This window comes from Vicugna pacos, unplaced genomic scaffold, assembly GCF_048564905.1.
Source record: "Vicugna pacos unplaced genomic scaffold, VicPac4 scaffold_19, whole genome shotgun sequence".
Taxonomy (NCBI): Eukaryota; Metazoa; Chordata; class Mammalia; order Artiodactyla; family Camelidae; genus Vicugna; species Vicugna pacos.
This window is the reverse complement of record NW_027328740.1, coordinates 72,475,231-72,497,199: the sequence shown is the minus strand read 5'-3', so window position 1 is coordinate 72,497,199 and position 21,969 is coordinate 72,475,231. Positions and strand designations below refer to the sequence as shown.

General features: G+C 48.7%; 1 protein-coding gene and 1 long non-coding RNA gene across 3 annotated transcripts in view; both read right to left on the bottom strand.

Annotated features, from left to right (window-relative positions):
- LOC140693523 (uncharacterized) overlaps positions 1-21,969 on the bottom strand; it is a 127,851-nt gene that overhangs the window by 41,974 nt on the left and 63,908 nt on the right. The window contains exons 4-11 of the mRNA XM_072957343.1: positions 9,858-9,978; positions 9,394-9,592; positions 7,702-7,818; positions 7,108-7,282; positions 6,904-6,985; positions 3,583-3,669; positions 3,178-3,248; positions 1,907-1,994 (exon numbers count right to left, since the gene is read on the bottom strand). Of these exons, the coding sequence (XP_072813444.1) occupies positions 1,907-1,994; positions 3,178-3,216 (127 nt within the window). The 5' untranslated portion in view covers positions 3,217-3,248; positions 3,583-3,669; positions 6,904-6,985; ... (2 more) ...; positions 9,394-9,592; positions 9,858-9,978. The remainder of the gene's footprint in view (positions 1-1,906; positions 1,995-3,177; positions 3,249-3,582; positions 3,670-6,903; positions 6,986-7,107; positions 7,283-7,701; positions 7,819-9,393; positions 9,593-9,857; positions 9,979-21,969) is intronic.
- On the bottom strand, positions 18,545-21,043 carry LOC140693538 (uncharacterized). 2 transcript variants are annotated; one of them, XR_012069305.1, is made up of 4 exons: positions 20,929-21,043; positions 20,013-20,062; positions 19,370-19,524; positions 18,545-18,733 (listed from the first exon to the last, which is right to left on the bottom strand). It is a non-coding gene; the product is annotated as an uncharacterized lncRNA (long non-coding RNA). The 2 variants fall into 2 exon arrangements; XR_012069304.1 differs by lacking the exon at positions 20,929-21,043 and having other exon boundaries at positions 20,013-20,281.

Below are 21,969 nucleotides of genomic sequence, written 5' to 3'. Positions count from 1 at the left end.
TCCTTATATGGGGAAGAAGGCAGCCCACACCCTACCCCACCCCTCACCTTTCTCTAACCCAGGCTGGTGCTCTCTCTGCCCCTCAGAGTCTGGGAAGCCATCCCTCTTCAGTTATGTCCCTTCTGAGATGGACTTGCTTCCACTCAATTCTAGGCGAGGATGCACCATGGAATGCACTGGGTAAGAGAACCAAAATAAATAATTTCTTCTGTGAGGTTGTCTGTTTATCTACTGGGGCTGGGCTGTGTGTAGTTTGCTACAGCTATTGGTGTGAGAGGCTAAAACAGCCTGTGTGTCCTTGTTTTCATCTCCCCGCTGTCTTTGGGTTTTCCCTAGACACTCCTGAGACATTTACTTCTGTTAGTATTATTCCTGTTATTACACACGGGCCCTACTGACATGGAGGTAAGGTGTTGGGGGAGCGGGACAGAGCAGGGCATCTGCAGTCCTGTGATTAGTTCTCATTGAGCCTGTGCCCTGAGCTGTGACCTCCACAAGTGTGTCTCTTTCCCCCCACCCCAATTTGGGTGACACAGAAGGGATTTCCCTTCTCCCAGGTTGGTTAGGCTCTGGTAAAATAATTTCTCATTAAAAAAACAAACAAAAAACAACTTCCCCCAATGAAACAGAATGTTCTGGGTGTATTTCAATACAGTTATTTTCTCCTCTCCAGGCAGGAAGCATGAGGAGTTATCCTCTGACCTTCATTCTGAGAACAGGACACGGTCCTGGATGTAAAATACATGAAAAAGAGCATGGGGCCCCTCTGACTGGCCCCCTGGACTTGTCACACTCTGATTTCCCCACACTGAGCCTCCTGCTGGCCTCAGGGACCTGTTAAATCTGCCTGCCCCCGGGGTTCTTACAAAAGCAGGTTCTGCCTTGGGAGCTGTGACTCTCCAAGCCTGCCCGCTGTTCCCTTTGCAACCTCTCTGGGTTGGGAGCAGCTTTCCCCCTCAGTCTTCTGGGATCTAAGAAGAGCAGTGGGTTTGCAGCTCCCTCAGATTTGGTGTTATTTTCAGGACAGGAGGAAGAACTTCTGAGCTCCACACGAGCTGGACCAGAGGCTGGAATCCTCCCTTCCTCTGCCACCGTGCAATCAGTGGCTGTGGTTCTAGCCGAGTTTCTGAAGATGTGGACTTAAACACACATATCCCAGCCCCCACAGGAGCACACAGTCCCATAAATCCCCCTAGTTTCCACTGGTAACTATGGAGCGGATGGGGACACGGGTTTCGGGACCACAGAGGCCTGACTGCACGACTTGCTCCGTGGCCTATTTACGTGGTTGCTCCGGGCCTTGTCTGAAGTGGCTTGCTTACCACACCTGGTACGTGGGAAACACAAAATAAGTACTAGAACCTTCACTTTTTCTCCCTCCAGGGCCTTCAAACGTAGAAAGTAATAAGTGAACTCAGACAGCCTAGTCACCACAATGAGGTCCGTCCAGCCTGGCTCTCCTGAGTGATGGGCACTGACTTGCACCTTAACTCGGAACAGTAGGGGAACTGCCTTCCTCTAACTGGGCCTCTCCCCACACCAGGCACGCCCGCAGCTCAGACGGGGCCAGCTCCCCAACTGAGGTGTGTGCTGGTGGCTTCAGTGTGACCTGGCCCTGCCGGGACATGAACCTGCAGTGAGTGAGGTGGAGGGTCGGGTGGAGGGGGGTCCCTTCTGGGGTGGCAGGGGGCCCGGTAGCACCCCTCCCAGCCTGGTGCCTGGGGCTCCCTAACACCTCCTACAGCTCCTGGGTTGGCTCCGGTCCTGGCCACTCCACACACCCTCCCAGTATCTTTTCATTATGTCCCTTTTCTGCTTTTATCAGCGAGAAGTGGCTTCTGTTGCTTGTTCAGTGAAACAGTACATCGGGAAACCAGACTACTTCTAACATCAGTAAAATACCAACCTCGGTCAGCTCGCCGGGCAGACCGTGCAGCACAAAGGCCTGAACAGGGCTGTGCGAACGGCTTACGTGAAGGGTCCTCAGCATCTGTCTTCAGAGATACAGAAGCTGATGGTTCAGGTAAAACCTCAGGGTGGGATTGAGGAATCCAAAGCTGGTTGGTTTCAAAGGCTAACTGGTCAGACCAGACCCCTGAGCTGTGGTCAGAAGCCTGGCTCAACGTCACGCAGACTCAGCGCCCTAAGTGCCGGGTGGGGCTGGTGCTGTTCCCTTTGCAGGCTCTCGTTGGGGATTCACTGTAGCCCCTTAAATACAGCAGAAATTCCAGCCCCATTAGCCCCCACCCTGAGTGTTCCATGACACAAATCCCGGGAGTGTTTAATTTTCATCTTTGTTTAGGAGGATGAAGGTGGTTCAAGAGAAGACATAAATTCACACTTAGTGACACAAGGTCACAGCCAGAACTTCCTCCACGGAGAGCTATGTGCTCCCACAGTGGTGGCTGGGGGCTGGGCAGAGACCCTCTGCTGGTCCCAGTGGGACTCGCTCATCTGGCCACAACTCATGGGTTGGACAGAAGATCCAGAGGTTGACAGAGCATCTTTCCTGGGAATTTGTAACTGACACATAGAAATCAAGTTCACTCATCTGGAGTTTGGCGGAGGGGAGGGGCGGTGGTTGGAAATCAAATGAAACCAGAGCATGAGAGAAACTTAGAAGTGAAAGAGCGAGAGACAGAGAGACTGAGCTTGTGAGAGCAAATAGTCAGAAAGAAGGCAAACAATCAGGGGACAGAAGAATTCCAGCTCCTGACTGTGTAGTCTGTCCCAGCCCATCAATGACCCCGCGAGATGTTTAATAACATTCCAGTTTTGCAGATTAGGAAACAGGCTGAAAGAGGTGGGGGCTGGGTTTGGGTGCACAGTTAATTCAATTGCCACTGGACCCCACACTTCCCATTGCCTGAAGGCACCCTAATCCTCACTGGGACCCCTGTGGTCCCCTGACAGCCCAGCACCCTGATCAAAGGGACCCTGCGGGAGTGGGAACCCCTCTTGAGTGTGGAGAGTTCCCTGCCCCGAGATGCCATGCATCAGCAAGCTCCCGCTCACCCCAGGTTAACATCAGCCCAGCTGTACAGTCTCCCAACCCGCTTCCCTCCCTGCCAGGCACCCCCATCCTTACCACCGAGTGTACTGCAGGAATTCAGGCACAGGGATGCCCAAATCAACACGAGCCCATCGGCTATAGAAAAAGCAGACTCCCAGGCCCACCTGGGTTGCGAGGGGACAGAAGGTGTCCTCAACTTTCATGTGTCTAAGACAATCTTCTTCAGCTGGAGGTTCTAGAGAAAAATAAAAGGTCCAAAACATAGTTCGGTGAGGAATTCCTCCAAGGACCTGACTCCAGTGTCTACAACCATGTGTACCTACCCCCGGAATTGGGGTGAAGGTGGATTATTGATCAGCACAACCCCTGGTGGCCCAGCTCCTTGGCTTGGCTGCCCAGAGGGGGCTGGGGGAATGGGTAAGGCCAGGGCACTCAGGAAAAGCACAGAGGACATGACCTCTCCCTTCTGCACTCGTAAACCCTTCCCCAAATCTCAAGGCATTGGACAGAGATCCGCCACAATAATGAGATGCTCCCATCTCTTCACTCACTCCTGTCGGTTCACTTACATGCTGAGCATCCACTGGGTCCCAGGACAAGACACATAGGATGGCTGATGGGACAGGCTTGGTCCTTCCCCCTGGAACCTGTTCAATCTGATCAAAGAATGATCACTTATAAAGAGTTTCTCAAAATTATACAGAGACCAAAGACCAACTGCAGAGTGAACCAAATTTAAAAATATATATGAAGATCCCCCAGTCTCCCCGCCTAAGGTTAACAGCATAAAGCAAAAAGTTCTTGCCTTTAATCAGCAGGGAAGTTGTCACCCCCTCTCAGGTGGAAAGGAGAGTTATTCTTTGAGCACGTCACAGAAGTGCTCCATCGGATTGGACCAGGGCATCTACATTCATTCAGCAAATGTGTATAAGCTCCTACTACATACGGGAATCTCCTAACTAGACCGTTCCCAAGGCCCTCGGGCTTTATCAGTCAACAAAATAGACATGACTCCCCATCACTGGGGGCTCAGAATTTTAGCAGAGGAAACAGGCAGCATGTTGGGGTAGCAAGAGTTTGGAAAAGTTTTTAAAAAAGAGTGATATGAGCAAACTCGGGTGATGGCGGTGGGGTGGGAGGCAGGCAGGAGAGAATAAGGCAATCCTGGCAGATCTCACGGAGTAATGAACTTGAAGCAGAATAGATCCGGAGGAAGAAGGAAGAGCCGGAGCCAGAGGCCCCCAGAGTGAGGGGGAGAGTGTGGGCAGAGAGGCAGAGCACGCCGGGTCCTGAGGCCTTTGTGACGACTTTGGCTCCTAATGACATGGTGACCCGTTTAGTGAGTTTTGAGGGGAGGGGTGATGTAGTCCAACTTATGCTTTTGTGTTTGTGTTTTTTGGGGGGAAGTAATTTATTTATTTTAATGAATGTGCTGGTGATTGAACCCAGGATCTCAAGCATGCTAAGCATGCGCCCTACCACTGAGCAACACCCACCACCCCCAATGTATGTTTTTACAGGCTCCCTCTGACTCTGTGTGGATGAGAGATTGCAGGAAAGCAAAGATGGAAACAGAAGGCTATTGGTGTCCAGGAAAGGCTGAAGGTGGCTCTTAGGAGGGCGGGGAGCAGAGAGCAGGTATTTAATTAAGACAGAATATCCAGAATTTTCTAACAAGCTGGATTTGCTGTCTGTGAGTGTAAAAGAAAGAGAGAGAAAGGACATGGTTCCAACATCTGGGCCTGGACAATGGGAGGGATGTCCTCTCCGGATGGGAAAGGGGATGGGAAAAGGTGGGGCTGAGCAGGTGGAAAGGGGCTGGTATCAGCTCAGTTCTTCAATGTCATGGTTAAGGGGTGTGTTACATATTGCCACAGAAGTGCCTAATAGGTAGAGGAATCTGTTTTCTTTTTCTTTTTAACATTTAAAAAATATAATTAAACATATTAATTGTATTATGTGAATGATTTGGGAATTTTGTTTCATGCCAAGTTATATGTTATATATAGCCAAATGGAGCATATATCAAAAAGGGGAGAAATGAGGGCTTTCACATAAACTGACTGTCCGTAATGTAGGTAAAATTTCAATAAAACCAGTCTTCAGGGCAAAAACCTCATCTCGGTGTTACATAAAAATAAATGAAAAACGACTATGTTGATGTACCATTATTTCATGTTACATAATAGCCCCAAACTAACAGTGTTTAACTATGAGGCTTGTAGAAATACTATTCGCTTTATTCACATAAATACAGAAGTGCAGAAATGTTCTAAGGTAGAATTAGCATCTTAGTGGAAATAATACATATTTGAGCATTTTACATGATATATATGTACTGATTCAAAATTTGGAAAAGTAATTTCATAGTAGAACATATGTATGAATGTGAAAGCAAGATGAATGAAAGGAAAAGAATGTGATGTGAGTCTCAGGGATAAAGGCTCAGATGGAAAGGGGAAATCAGGGAATTTTGGAGAAATTGAGAAATTGATGGCATGCCAATTTCCAAGGCTGGGTTGCTTCCACCAAAGGAATAGCAGAGAGAGAGAGGAGAGGCCCAGGAACCCACCCTGGGGAACACCCACAGTATATGTTTGGAAAAAACAGGAGACATTGGCAAAGGACCAGCCAGCAGGCCAAAAGCAGAAACAGACAGAGAGATGGGCTGGGGGTTGAGTGAAGCAGGAACACGGGGTAGGAGGGATGGAAGAGCTGGGTCAAATGCTGCCGAGGGGCCAAGCATGATGAGGAGTCAAAATTGACCACTATATTTAGCAACATGGGGTCACTGATGGCCTTGACAGGGCAGTTTCCATAGAGCGAGGGATCAGGCGAAAAGCCAGAATGGGTGTAAAAGGGGATGGCTCAAGAGAAGATGCAGACAGTGAGTTTAAACAACTCCTTAAAGATTTGCTGCAAAGACACAGGGTGGCAATTGGTGGGGGTGAATTAGGGTCAAGGAGTGCTGTTGGTTTAAGAGGATGGACGTTTATATACTGATGGTGCCAACTAGCAGGAGAACAAAATAGATGAGGCAGTGAAAGAGAGGATGGTTTTGGGAGTGACAACCCAGAGAAGATGGGAGGGATGGGGCCTCGGGGACTTTTGGAGGAACTGGCTTTCGATGCCACTTTTAATAAGCGGTGGGGCACCGAGAGTGAGGTCACAGACATCAGAAGGCGAGCGGATGTGCTGGGAGTTGCTTGTGAAATTTCTCTTCTGTTGGCTTGTTTGCTTGTTCAAAGTAGAAAACTAACCTTACCAGCTGAGGAACAAGGAGGAAGAAAGAGTTACTGGAGCCATGAGCAGAAGATAAGAAAGAGCCTTCCAGGGAGAATGGGACAGTAAAAAGGGCAGGGGGAGGCGGGGGAGTGCGCTCCCAGAAAGTTACATTTTCTCTTTGACGTCCCCAAATGTGTGACGTGTTATTACCCTTCCTGCTGTCTACAAAATAAAAATTAATTATGGTTCAGAGGAAATGCTATTTCATTCTAAGAGGCTGCCTGTTTCTCAGGAATGGTCATCTTAAACTGCAAATATTACAAACAATGTTGAAAAGATGAACCTGTGTACCTAAAATCCCCTATTTTCTATTAATCTGTTTACTACTTAGTTCCCCTATCAATAACACATAACAAATACTGCCATGATGGAGGTACACCGATGCTTAAAAGGAAATGAGATCTGTATCCTTTTGCTAAATTCCATGGCTTCCTTAATATGCAGTTCCACTTGGAATTTAGGAATGTCTGGTATAAGAAGTGAGAAACAGTTTGAGAAAATCCCGGCTCAGAATTATACATCACAACCACATCTCACAAGTATATACAGCCGTAAAAAAGTTTAAAAGCAAAACTCCGTAACTACTCTTAAAGACCTTTGCAAACCTGGGCCTGCCAAGATGTTTCCAAACTGGAAAGGAACTCCAATCTCTTGCCTGGTACCGGACCAGAGGCTGGCCAGCCTTTTCTGTAAAAGCAAGAGAGTAAATATTTTCAGATCATTTTGCAGATCATTTTGTTGTAACCATGCAGGTAGGCAATAAGAAAGCTAAGAGCACTGGGAGATAGGAAACAAACGGGCATGCCCACACTCTCCCTTCCACTCAGGGCAGCTTCTCTGTGGTGGGGAGCTTTGCCACAATCACTTGCTTCTTTTTTCCATTGGTTTCTTTGTTTCCACCTTACTGCTCGAGCTCAGAACTTCAGGTGGGCCTGGTCCTTCAGCATCCATGCAGAGAAGGCTGAGCGGGGTTGGGAACCCCACCTGATGGAGAAGAGAGATTACTGGGAGGGACATTGTGGAGGCCACCATGACACGAGACAATCACACCTTCCGGGGTGAAAGGGAACGAAGACAAGGGAAGGACACAGTAGTGGGACCCCTAGGTCGCCTGCCAGGCTTGTTCTCCCTCCACGGCAACCATGGGGGCCTGGGGGGTGTTGGGCTTCAGCTACGGTGATTAGGATGAAGGGACTCAATATAAAGGACCCTCCAACTCCTCACTAGGTTCCAAACGCAGCCCCTCTAAGTCCACCCTCTGAGTTTCTGGAACTCTGCTGGAAGAATACATGAGCAGGCCAGAACCAGAGCCCAAGCCAAACATGACAGGGGTCTCGTGGGGCTGTAACCCCATGCTCAGTGGTCGGGGACTCCTTGCAAATCTGCAGAAATCCCTGTTCCACCTCATTCCTGGGAGAAACCCCAGATCTCCTCCTGCTCTGTCTGTTCTTCTCTTGAGGCTATTGTCCTGGAGGGATGCTGAGTCCTTGAACCTGGTCCTCCAAACGTACATAAGCAGCCTGTTCAATAAAACAAATTATGCACTTTTTCACATTTGCCAGTTTTTTGATTCCAGAAAGGCTGTGGGACTCATTCTCACAGTCTCCTGTGCCCCCACCACATGGTGGCCCTCTGCTCATGTAAACACGATTTCCCACAACTGCACCCTGCCTCCCAGCTTGTCAGAGGGGAGTGTCCCACAAAGACACAGGTGTTTGTGAGGATCCTGTCCCCCAGCAGAAAACCTGCTCCTGGAGCCACGGTCAGGGATCTGGCCTCCTAAGCCGCTCAGCTCTAATTCAAAGCCTAAAGTGGGGGCCCCGAACATTGCTGAATGACTTTCTGAATCACCTGGACTGGAGGGGACTGATTTTCTTTCCAGGAATGGAGGTAGCGCAGCCTCCATTTTCAGGGCTGACCTTGACGATGGATCTAGTTCCCCCGACTGCAACACAGGAAGGAGTGGCCCTTCCATCCCACAGGTTGGAGACCCAACCCAAGGGAGTACTGAAGCAGTGCATTGCTGCCAGGTCCAGCATCCCTGCAGAGTGGCCTCTGCCCTTGAATGACCCCCTTCCCAGGGCCTTTCTTGCCCGGACACCACCACACCCCAGGCTGTGCCAGAGCTCTGGGGCTCTGCGTGTCCAGGGCACACAGGTGGCACCTGAGCCAGGTGTCCCCTGGGCCTCAAGGGAGAGAGGTCTGCTTCTGCATCAGGGGAAGGTGACCCCACAAGGCTGGCAGGACACTCTCAATATGGACCTCCAGGAGCCCTGGGAGCAGTTTCCCTGCAGGTGTTAAGAGCCATCATCAGGAGGGCAGGCCCCTCTTTGTGCAGACCATCCAGCAGTGCTGGGCCCACGTGCTGACCTCAGAAATCTACATGCCCCCAGGATACCCCAGGCAACCTCACAACTTCGTCACTTGGTGACCTGGGTACCACGAGCTCCTTGGCCATCCCATGAGGGTGGTCCTTGCAGGCATGGTCTCCAGGTTCTCCTGTTGAGAAATCCCCCTGGGTTTCTGTGGTCACAGAGCAGACACCAGAAGATTCTAGTCCTGCAGTGACCCCCACAGCAGTCAGCTCCCCTGTGCATGTCCAGGGACAAATGACAGCAATTTATTGCCAGGAACCGTGATTCCATACTAAGTTCAGGATCCTGGTAACTCATTCTGCACCCCAAAAAGCTTCCATGAGAAATGTGTGTATTGGGATGTCTGTGCCCCTAGAAGAGCTGTTCCTGAGGGTTCCTGGGACCCTCCAGCCCCTCTCAAGGTTCTCAGATCCTGGGTCTAAATTTCTATCTGCCTCTTTTGGTGTACGGCCACCTGTGTCTCGTGGTCACGGGTCACTTTATTGCATGACTTGGCATGTTCTTAGTGCTCGTCCTCCACCCCTGCACTAGACTCCCAAGATGTTCCCACTGACCCTTGGCTCCCTGGGTGGCTCAGGGGGCCCTAAGTCTGCACCCTTCACTCTCCTCCTCTACCCCCACCTCTGGGGCCACCCCTAGGTGGACTTGGAGGTGTTTGTAAATGAGTCTTACACAAGGACATATCTGGACAAAGCAGGACCCCACCCCCGGAAAACTCACCTGCTCCCTTCTCAGAAGAGGACCCCACAGCCCCACATTGCCTCCCAGGGGTCTACTCAGGACACAGTCCCCCAGTTCTGGGCAAGGTGTCTCCCTGGAATCCTTGCTTCCAGGAAGAGTCTCTCTGTCCTTCTTCAGAGTTTAGAGGTGTTCCCATGTCCCTGACCACCAAGATGCCCAGCACAGTCCCTTCAGTGACCTGGAGAGACAAGGAACTTATGTGGCCACAGGTCTCACAGGACACACCTGCTGGGACCCCAGGCTAAAGGGCTGTCCTTCTGCCTTCTCAGGTGTGGCTCCCGTGGTATCTTTTTGCAGGGGGCCCAAACGGGGAGTGTGGCCCAAAGCAGTTCATGGGGCTCTCTGGGCAGGGAAGACTTGGGCCAGGTGGCCTTGCCTGGTTTCCCTGCTGGGCCACTCTGAAAACCCCCGCTCCTCTGGCTGTGGCTGGAGGCCCCTCAAACCTCAGGGCGGGGCTCTTTCTCTCAGCCTCCACTGACTCCAAAGCCACGCTGGTGCTGGCGAGGGGAAAGAGCTTTCTTGCCTTCTTTTGGCCAAGTTGCCACAGGTGGATGCTGCGGGGAGCTGGAGAGAGAGGTAGCACTTGCTCAGATGTGAGTGGTTAAGCAATTTGACACCCTGTCAACTAGCCTTAAACATTGGAATGAGGTCTTTCCCGGTAAAGCTGGAAGTTACTTTCAGTAACTTGTCTAAAGATTTCTTTTTTTTTTCTTTTCCACTTAAAGACTCATAAAACCTCTCCCAGGTCATTCCTGGTATGGACCATTATCCAGGGATCAATCAGGAAATGCAGGAGGAGAGGGGTGGGGGTGGGGGAGAGGGGAGGTTAGATCAGAGCCCACGGAGAGGAGATGCCCCTCCCAGGAGCCTCACACTGGGCAGTGGCTTCTGGCATCCAGCTCTCCTGTTCTCAGGCCCATTCCATCTGCGGGGTTTTCCAAAAACATAATGGTGGAAGGGCCATGGAGGACACCTAGAACTTCCAGAATAGACAGGGGGAGCAGAGTTACCATGCTGGCCCTGGGTTTGGAGACAGACCTGCAGTGGAGACCACAGGCTTCTGAGAAGCCAGTTTCGAAATAAAGGCAGTATGCACTGGAATACCCGGCTCGAGAGAGTGCTTCATCATAGACATGTAATTTACATAGTTCTCACCACTAAATTCTGTGTTCCCAACACGCTACATGAATGACGGCTTCAACACACATTCATTTCTGAGATGTGAAAAAGTGTAGAGCCGCTCTTTCATCCTGCATAATGGGCATGGCTACACTTAAGAACACTTACCAAGATTTCTCAGCAAGAGCCAATTTCGAAATAAAGGCAGTTTGTGCAGGAAAACCCTGTTGGAGTGAGGGCTTCCCCATACACATGTAAGTTATAGAGTTCCCCTCACCATGAAACGCTGTTCCCAACATGCTACATGCATGAAGGCTTCGACACACATTCAGTTCTAAGCTGTTAGCATGTGGAGAGCCGCTCTTTCATTCAGCACAAAAGGCATGGTTACACCCAGGAAGATTTACCCAGATTTCTCAGCTGCTTCCTTCAGCCAGATTCAAAATAAAGGCAGTTTGTGCTGGGAAAGCCTGTTGGAGCGTGTTCAGAGCTGTTTCGGGCTCTGTCCCAGCTGGAGGGTGCAAAGCCCAACCTCCAGAAAGAGGGACCAGGACCCCACCCGCCAGGTGGTGTTGCCTTTGTAGGGGAACAGTGATCTTTGGGTAAGATATATTGCGGCTCTCTCTAAAAACTGCTTTGACTTAAGTTTGCATCCTAGTCACCAGTTCCAGGACAACAGAAAAGGCATACCCTACATCCCTTTGCACTCAACTCTTCCCAAAAGAGCAAATATTTGTCCATGAAAATACCAGCTGCTCTTCTAAGGCCCACTAAATACCCAGCAGTGTGGGCGGTGCACTCTTGATCAGGGACAGGTGGAGAGGGAACAGCGGTCCTCCAGCAGGCTTGGCCTGGTGTGGCAGCTGCGCTGTGGGTGCGTGGTGGGGAGGGAATGCAGGGAATCCTGTTTGAGGGGCCTCTGTGCACGCCTGCATTATAGTCTGAGGTTTCATACAAAGGCTCCAGGCATCCTAACTGGTCAGATACAGCCCCCACCCTTGGGCTGGAATCACCAGGAGATAAGTACCTGTAACAGGGACGGTGCCTGGTGTGGGGAGAGGTCATGGGACCCTCCGGGGGCAGGGGCGGTGGTGCTGGGGAAGGCAGGGGATGCAGTGAAGGGTGGAGGGAGCAGGGTCCTTTGCTTGGGGGTGCGAGTTCTTTGGGAGACCACAGGGAATGGCACACATCATCCCCACCCTATACCCCAAATTCCTAGCCCCGCCAACACAGGGGCTGCTCTGCACCCTCTCAACGTGGCTCTCCTGTAAGACCGCACCCAACCAGGCATCTGGCACCCTGCCCTACCTCCCCTCTTGGGACAGATCCCGTCTTCTTGGAAACTGCCTAGCAGCGCGTATTCAAGGCCGGCAGCCGGCCTGGCGGTTCTGCACTTCAGGTGCCCTACCTGGCCAGCCGTGCCTGCCTGGGCTCAGTCCTCTATCTTGCCCACCGGTAGCCTGGGTCCACTTCCGGTGCAAGCGGAGGCCGCGGAGCCCAGGCTGAGCCCCGCACACAGACAGGTGAGGGTGCCCCCGCCCCGCTGCCCTGCCGCCGCGCCCACTGTTGGCAGCATTGCCCCAGCCTCCGGCCGGTGCCACCTGCAGCTGAGGACCTCCGCGCGGCCCCGCCCGCCCCGGCCCCGCCCAGCTGCCCCATAAGCCTCCCCCCACCCCCGTCCTGGCCGCACCCTTGCTCCCATTGGCTCCGAAAGTTCTGCCCTTGCACGTCTAGCCTCGGGAGGACGCAGACGCAAGCGCTAGGGGAGGGCCCCGCGGCGTTGCCATGGATAAAGACGCCGCGCTCCTCGCGGGCTGGCGTGCGCTTCTGGGGCAGGCAGCGGGCTCCGGAAGTGTGCAGCTGCCCGGGGCCATGGCGGTGTTTGCTGCTGGGGATGGCGGCTTGCTTGGCCGGGCCACTAGTTCTGGCCGCGTCAGTCGGCGGCCGACATCCTTTCTGGGGCGGCGTCTCACAGACGGTAAACGTACGGCAGCGCCGTTGGCGGGGCCAGTGGACATGGACCGGGGTGGGATCCGGGTTGGTGTGGCGGCCGGGGAGGGCTGAGGTCATGATGGCAGCCCTTCTTGGTGAAACAATAAAATGAATAGCCATTTTCACAAGACCTCTGAGTAAATCTACTAGGGAACTTCATCCTGGACTGAGGAAGAGGACTGGGGAGGAGGGGGCATTCAGGGGCACAGAGAACCATGGGCCACCTGTCCCACGATGGACTTTAGACTCACCCTCACCCTTCAGGAACTACTAAATACACACAGACAGAGTGCTATGGACAAGATTTTTTTTTTTTAAACAAATCCCTGAATCCCTAGCAGGTCTTGTTTCTACCCATACACAAATGGCTTATGTGCATAATGTTTCACAAAAGCCTTAAAATATTATCACCCCAACTTGACACATCAAGAAACTGAGGTAGAGAAGTTTATCACATTCTACAAGATTAGAGAGAGGCCACGTCAGACACCATATTTAAATCCAAGCCCCTGCTCCAGTGCTCACACTAGAAAGTGTGACATACTGCCCCTTTCCTGCCCTCTCCCTGCAATCAATCTCTGAAGAGTCTTTTCTGTGTCACCTGGAATCACAATCACATTCATTTTCCACAAAGAGCTATGTCACTCCTTGGAGGACTTTTCAAAATCTAAAGGGTTGGTTTGAGAGGAGAGATTTGCATTTTCTGTTTCTCAAAGGAAACATGGCTTTAAAAGAAACTGAAAAGTAGTTATCTAGTCTAAGCCCTCATTGTGCAGAGAAAAAACCGGAGGCTCAGAAGAGATGAGGAAAGGGCCTTATTAACAAATATTGCCTCAGTGCAGCACCAAGCCAGACCTGGCACTTCTAGGGGAGGATCTGGAAGGCCCAGGAGAATGAGTGTTAGAAAACAGAAAGAGAAGAAGCATACAAGGCCCCGTCTCTTCACCACCATAACATGAATTTCCACCAAATTACCCAGAATGGGTGCAGCCAATATTAAGTTTGTCAAAAGAGGTTATAGAATTCTCAACCATAGTGGAAATTCCAACATTTACTGTGCTTTTTTCCCAGTTCAAGCATCAATTCAGTGGGCACTCTGTACCAGGGACTACACGAGGCCTGGGGTTCTCCCAAATACAGATCTCTATTACCACGTGTGCAAACCACATTAAGGCCACCAGAAGAAAAGCGCCCACAGATAAGATGGAATTACTGAAACTGAAAGCAGCAAAAGAGCATATATTACTAGGAAAAACGGTGCTCCTAGTAATGGACACATGGACATAGAATGCAAACTGTGTTTAGCAGGCAGGAAAGGGGGGATTAACAGATACAAATTAGTAAATATAAAATAAATGACAAGGGCCTGCTATATAACACAGGGAACTATATTCAATTTCTTGTAGTGATTTATACTAAAAACAATCTAAAACATATATATATACATATGCATATGTTTATAACTGAATCTCTGCTGCACACTTGAAAATAACATTGTAAATTGACTACACTTAAATAAAAAATAATTTTAAAAAATAAGTAAAAATAAATGCAACGCCATTAAGAAAAAATAAAAGAACTCTCTAATCCCCTTAACTGTAGGTGGTCGAGAAATCTAGCTGCAAACACCAAGTCCACTGGATCACTCCAGCACTGGCTGTCACTCTTTCTGACCATCAGAGAGTCACTTGCTTCACTGAGGTTACTTTTCTCTTCTGTGAAAGGCTACAGTTGCAACTAACGATGTATAGAATCTCATCATTCACAAGCCCAAAAAGTAGTGAGAACTTCACATGGGCCAGGCTCTGGTCAGATGAAAAGATAGGGTCCCAGATATATTCATGGGTAGAAGAAGTTTATGCCATAAAGGTATAAATTCTTCCTGTTTTGATAGACAGATTCATTTCAATTCTGGTTAGAATTCCTACCAGATTTTTCTTGGAATATAACAAGTTAATTTATGGTCAGGAATAGCCAAGAAATTTCTTTAGAACCACCACTTGGGAGGGGTGGATAGGTCATTCATTTCCACTGCTCTTTCTGAAGTGATGAAAACGTTCTGGAATAATAATGGATGCACCACTGTGAATATGCAAAAAGCTGCTGAATTGTACCATTTAAATGGATGGAATTCATGGTTTGTGAACTATATCACAATAAAACTGTCCTATGAAAATTATTTCTTGACAATTATTTTTCAGTTTATACACTAGTCTGTCCCACAATTTAAGAAAAACATAAAACCTAAACAAGCCAAACTATGCCAGGAGCACTTTAGGACTGCAATATCCCTGGGTCTCCAAGGCCTCTGGTGGTGCTGTTCCTGTTAACACACAATAGCTGGGCTGGGCTAGTTAGGACTGTAACTATCTTTTGAAAATCGAGGATCACTCCTTTCACCCTGGGAGAGGGAAGGAAGGAGGATGTCACAGCCTCATGCCTTCAGCACATTTTTAACAGGACCAAGCCCTGCTTTCACCACTGCAATCCCTCTCACTATAAAAACACGTGACATCAACAAGCACCGCCATCATAACACCTGAAAGTGTTCAAGGTACTTACCTGAGGCAGAAACATGGAGGGGGGAGACAGAACCTCGCTTAGCAGTGACGCTCCCTTTTCCCGACTCCACCAGGAGAAGCTGGGCGTTAGAGCCGGAGGCTTTCAGCCCAGGTAGCACCGCCCACGCCACAGAGCTGGTCCTCAGGGAGCGGGAAAGGGAGAGCAGGGCAGCCCCGGGGTCGCGGGGCAGGGAAAGCGGGGAGGGGGACGCGGGCTGCAGCCTCGCTCGGAGGACAGCCTCAGCCACAGTCCCAGGCGCCCGCCCCCGTCCGGGTCCGCAGACCCCGCCCGCCCGGGACACAGCCCGCCCAGGGGCGGGGACGGGCCGCAGGACGAGAAGAGGAAGCCCGGGAGGAGAGGACTAGCGGGAGGGAGAGGGGAAGGGGACGCCAGCCGCGGACTGAGGGGATCCCGGCTGGGTGAGAGATGGCAGGTGCACACCAGGCCCTGGAATCTATGGCCGGGACGCCGGGGCAGGTGGCGCTGGCAGAGGGGTCTGGCCTGAGCAATTCATCTGAACACGGGCTGACTAGCGCCCTTGGGGTCTGTGACAGGCGGACCGCCCTCCCGCAGCCGCCTGACCCCTTTCCCAGGAGCCCCCCACCTTGCACTTCCACAGTCAGAGGCCCCGACCCCAGGCAGGAACCAAAGGCCTACCGGGCGACGTAGTTGAGAAGCCTTTGGGCCCGACCCCCGGCTCGGATTTGGAGCTCCCAACCAGCGGACCACTTGGCACTGACTGCGCATGCGCAGGAGGGCCAGCGATCCTCTCTGGGTTCTGTGAGAGAAGGTGGGACAGCGAGGGAGGGAGAAGATGAGAGCGGGTGGAGAGGACGGGAAAATTGGAGGGATACAGATGGACAGGATGAGCAGAGAGAAGGAAGGGATCTGGAGAAGGGAGGGTCTTAGAGGAGTTGGAGAAAAAAAGCTTTACCTCTGGGGCACCCCTAGGCGGCAGACCTGCCTCTGTACCCTTCTGTTACCCTTCAAGCCCCGCAGCTCAATTTTACCACCGTGATCCAACCCTCAGTCCGATGCTTCTGCAGAAACCCTAGGGAGATCACACCCGTTGCCCCCACGCGGAGCTGGGTTTTCTGTTGCTCTCAGAACCAAGCACCCGCAGGTGTTGTCGCTCAGAACTACCTTGGGAAGCGCACATATTCCCCTTTTACACGCTGGGAAACAGGCAGGCAGGATCTCTGCCTTCGCTCCACTGTCCCAGGTGTTGGGCTGGCGGGGAGCGGGATGGTACAAGATCAGAGCCCCAGACAGAGCAGACTGCCTGAGTGTTGGTGCATAGTCCCCATCCCTCCTGGGTAAACCATACCCCACCCTAGTGGAAACATCAAGGGCTCACAGTAGTTCCCTGGGTGTGGGAGAGCTGTCCTCATGTGAAGGAAAAGTCCAGCTGGGCTAACAAGCTAAGTCACAAATCTAAGTGTGATAAGTGTCAGTTTACTGATCTAAATTATGCTGGGCTATCTCGTAAATATGAAGTTTAGTGTCAGTTTATTGGCCTAACAACCTAACTCGTAATTCCAAGCTCAACAAGTGTCAGTAATGTGATCTGTTACAAATTGATAAGCTCCAGTGTACTTATTCCTTGCTTTTTGTTCTTTGAGCCTTATTGGCTAATATCCCCTTACTTGTAACTAAGCCTTTAAAACCTCATGTGCACGTCTTGGAGGTACTCAAAACTTCGGAGCCGAAGCCCCTCTGAGCCCACCGGCATAATAATTCTGAGTACTCCAACACTCCGATTGGTGCTTTTGTCTTGGCTGGCCTGTTTCCATAACACTCAGCTCCAGTGCCCAGCTTTCTAGGTAGATAGGAGTGTTACCAAGTCGAAATTAATTCTCCTCAGTGCAGGACAGGCCAATAAGTTGGGAGACCAGATGTTGGGGCATGGAATAGCAAGTTTCTGTAGACCTAGATGGCAAACTAATGTCCTGGAAAACCATCTCCCCAAGTCACAATTCAGGCTCCTTTCCTATGTGCTTGGTTAGTGCAAACTTCTTAGTGTAGGAATTCCTTCTTGTTAGAATCCTTTCTTCTTGCAGCTATCTGCGTGGGTCAGATCCCTGTAAACCTCCAACAAAAGAAACGTAATTTTCTATTCTGCAATTTGCTATCTTTTAATGAATGAAAAAGTGTTAAATATCCTTAAAGGTCAGAGCCTTCAGAATAGGGTCTCCTGTTTATTTCAGGCTCTAGGCAACATTGTTTTACAAGCAAGATGAAGCCTAGGTGACAGAGCATAGGGTTAAATTCAAAGGAACAAATCTAATATGGAGTCAGATTTGTTCTGTTATATTACCCGGCCAGATGCCACTTGAGGATTTAAACCCCTTTAAGTTAAAAATAACTAAAATTTTAAAGGAATTTACATACATAGGTGGGAATGTGCAAAGCATATCTGGAAAAGCACCCAAAGGATAGTAAACAGAGGCATCTCCAGAGAGGGCTGAAAGAACAGAGGATGAGGGAAAACATCTTTCACTTGTGTATTTTTGTTCTCTGAGTTTTTTTTAAACCATTTCCTTGTATTTCTTTTTCAGATAAAACAAATGTGTAATGGAGCAAAGGAGTAATTAGCTTAGCAAATACAGCAGCCATGGAATCACTAGTCATCACTTTTGATTTAAGCCAGAAAGCATTTTTTGACTCTCTCCAATGTGCTCTGTCCTGTTTTAAGACTTCTATTAATATTATTATTATTATTATTATTATTATTATTACTATTACTACAACTACTACTAATATTACTATTACTATTATTACTATTATTTTATGAAATAATAACACGGTTTACCTCACCCCTGCCCATGGCTGGTGGAAAACCAACCGAGTTTTTCTTTAGTTGTTTTCCAAGGAGTAGAGATGAGTTTATAAACAGAACACATCTTCAGGGTAAAACAGGCAGAGTGCTTTTCCAGCAGGCCAGAGAGCTATGAAGTGTTTTCAACAGAGGCGCCCAGAAGCTGAGAGAGAAAGCCTCCAGGACACTACAAAAAGCTGCCCAAACTGCCGTCTCCATGGTACTACTGAAATAGGAAAGAACAAATCTGACTTCATATTTGATCTGTTTCTTTGAATTTAACAAAGCCAAGTTAATATCCTCCGGTCTTTTCATGGGTTATGATGTCACAGAGGAAACGGACAGGTCAACAAGGAATCACTCTGCCGTGATCCCGGAGCCGGGGAAAGGGATGGGCTGCAAGATGTATGAAGCAGCCGCAACTGTGCCCGTGCTTCTAGGCAGGTATCCAAAATCGCCTCGACAAGGTGTCAAACATTTGTGCCCATGCCCTCATCAACAGACATGTATTAAAGACAAATGGAAACATATAAAAGGCCAATACCCTTGCTGGGTACACCGTCCAAAGAACAAAATCTCAGTTTGACAACTGGCCATCTCGGTTCCATGGGATTCATTCTTGGAGAACCTTAAAAACCACTCTTCTGTCCTCAAGAATTGCTGCATATTTGTCCTATCTTTGGCTCAGGGATGGAGCACGTTCAAGTGAACTTTAATGTCTGCACAGATTTGACTGTCTTTTTCCAGGTTCACTTGTCCATTCCAAAGAGGCTTGAGCTATGTCCATCTTCCGTAAGATCTATTCCCTCCAGTGACAGCTCATTGAGCCTGCAATTAAAAGCCAAGTGAACAAGACTGTCCTCAGCTAAAAAGTTCACCCACCCTTCACTGTTTTCTTAATCTCCTCTCCTGGCTAATTGCAACAGACTAACACCTCCCTCCACCAAGATACCCAACTATGTCATTTTTCTCCCCAAAGAGAAAATAAGGTCCATAAAAGAGGAGACAACTCCATAGTCACCTCTGAATTCTTAGCATATAGTAATGTCAATAAATACAACTCAGATTATTGTTAGTTTCCTTTAAAACCTTTCTGGTTATTTGAATGAGACCTTGGAAGAGAGGTGTTTGCTGTCCAGTATCTTGATCCACAAGACTCTGGAGGCCTTTTTCGGAATAGCTGTTCACTGATTCATTCAAAACACAACTTATCAATCAAGGAGTAGCTGTGCTTTTCTGCCAGGAGTTTGTGGTCACTCTCATGCCAGAACAGCTTTAAACTATATCCTTAATTTGGATTTGTTATTTTTCCCCTCTTCCACCAAAATTGACTTTTCTTACTTTCTTGTCTTGAGGAATTTTTTTTTCCTATTTCACCCTTTAGTAAAGCAAGATTCTCAGGATGGGCTTGGCCCATTTTATGATCACCCATCCAACTCCTAGTGTGAGAGGTCTGGGGCTCACCTGCTTCCCTCCTGTCAAGGCAACTGAAAATCAGTTCAGGAGCCAACCAGCACACCACGGCTTCTAACGCTCACGTATCTCTCAGAAACCCTGCTTTCTCGTTTGTCTTGGCTTCTGAGAATTTTCCCTCACTTTCTTGACAATGAGTTGTGCAGCTTGAAAGATGAGGAAGGAAGGTTTTATTTCTCAATTAGCGTTTTAAGGAACTTGTGTAATGAAGGTTTTCAGGAGTTTCTAGAACCCTCCATTGCCGAGACAGAAAACACACTAGACATTTTCTAAATTTAGTTCTCATGTGCATTTTTTCTTTGCTTTTTTTTTTAACTGCTAACAGACATTTTTTAATTAAAAAAAAAATAAGGCCCCAAAAAGAATAGAACACTGAAGGGGCAAACAAATTAACGGGCAAAGACAGAAAAATGATAACTACTCTACAAAGTTAATATAATACATACACTATGTATCAGATCAGCAATTCTCAGTAACAGCTAATTGAAACATGACCATGAGGTAAAATTTCTCTCCTGTCAGGACATGGCCAACAGAAAATACAATTAAACCAACAAACTAATATCCTAAGTCTGGCGAGGTACAGAAGGCTACAAGCTAAATGTGTCTTATTCTAGAAAAGAGGGAGTCTCACCAGCTCTTTTCTGTGGAGCCTGAGCCCACGGGAGGACGGTGAAGTGAGCTCTGTAAGTACACAATTAGCAAAGTGAGTGATGAATAAATAGACGTGAGCTTTGATGACAGGGATAATACTACTATTCGTTTGTCCTTTAAAGTATGACTTCACGTTCAGTGATCAATACTTCAGCGTCCTTAGGAGTTGAGATTTTAGGAAAATGCACAACCTGGGCCCAGATCTCCTCTTTAAGCTCGTGACACTGCAGTTAGTTGTCTCAAAGGCAGCTCCAACTCCACATGCAAAGAGTTGACTTCACGGTGTTCCTCCCATAGCCGTCCTTACCAGGGCCCCTGGTCGGGGGGTAAGGTCTCCCTGCGTCTCCCAACTCAGGCCCATCACTCACAGATGTGAATGGACCCCTCCTTCAGGGACCAGATATCCTCAGACTCCGAGTCCCACTACCCTCAACTGACCTACCAGATACTCACTGGCACTCACTCAGCACTGACTCTCTGCTGGAGACCACACTGCACACTGCACAGTGTATCTCACTGGATCTCCACAATAGTCCTGGGAATTGGGTACATCACTGCTTCAATTGATTAGATAAATTGTTTCACTTCCTTGCGTGCGTCATTCAAACTGACACGGCTACTAAGCCACAAGCCTGGGCCTGAAAACCACTTGAAAATTGGACACTGCTACACCTCGCAGCCACCCTACTCTGACTCATCACATCATCTCCTGCCAAGCCTTCTAAATGTTTCCAAACATTCTAGAAGACAAATATGAACTATGAGAGCACCCCACTCTCCTACTTAAAATCTGTCAATGATGGTTCACTCCCCTTAGGAGAAAGCCCAACCAGGCCTGAGCACAGCCTAAGGCCCCAGCATCCGCTTTCCCTGCACGGCCGCGCCGCCTCACCCACCACGCAGCTCTACACGTGCCGTGTCTAGGACAGGGATGCTGACTCCGCACAACCCAGGGCTTGTCTCACTCGAACAATGATCACCTTCTTCAGTGTTCATCTTCTTCATTGCTGACTCTCACAAAAATGTTTTCTCATAATGAATCAATATCTTTTTCCTTACAACTGCCCATCATTAATAATGAGCTCCTCCCAAAAGAGAGAAGACCTAATTCTCAGTCTCCTTATCTGTAAAGTGAGAATAACAAGGAAATATGTGAGGTTTCAAGAGAAATAATATTCATGTGAGGCTGAGGGTCAATTCCATCATACAGTAAGCATTCAATATGTGCTTACTTAATATTAATAAGAATATATTGCATTCTAGCAACCTTCAATCAATGTTTTATGACTTTGTCCAACAGACTACTGACAAACTGTTGGACGAACCACTTTGAGCAGATCAGCACAAGCATACTGGGAGAGGTAAGTGCTGACTCCAGTTACAGCTGCAGCCACCCAGCACTACGGGGCGGGGGCAGTTTGCTCAAACTCTTACATGTTGCTTGAGCATTTAGTTCTCATTATAGAATAAAGACAGTTGTTCTTTAGTCAAAGCTCCTGAAACATAAATCTTCAAAGATTGATGCAAATTAGGTTTCAAGTACAACACTCTCACTAGAATTTATTTGAAAATTATAGTCTTAGCTACTCCGCACATCAAAAGGGCATAATCTTAATGTATCTGACTAAATACACTGAAAGGGTTGTTTAAAAGTAATTAAGAAGAAGCCATTCAGAATAAGCTCTCAGTATCATCTGCACAAAGACCCACCCAAGGGTCTCATTTCTCACTTCCACATAGGTGTTTTCAAGTAGCTTACCTTGGGTCTTGGTTTCTTATAACACGGGGCGGGGAATAGTTGTGGATAGATTTATGTAGCAAATATATACCAAGGGTATTTGTTGTGAAGGAATTCTACAAATAAGAAGATTGATACATAGTCCCACCCATAAGAAATTCAGCCTTTCCATTTACAACAGCATTAAAAATAAAGTGAG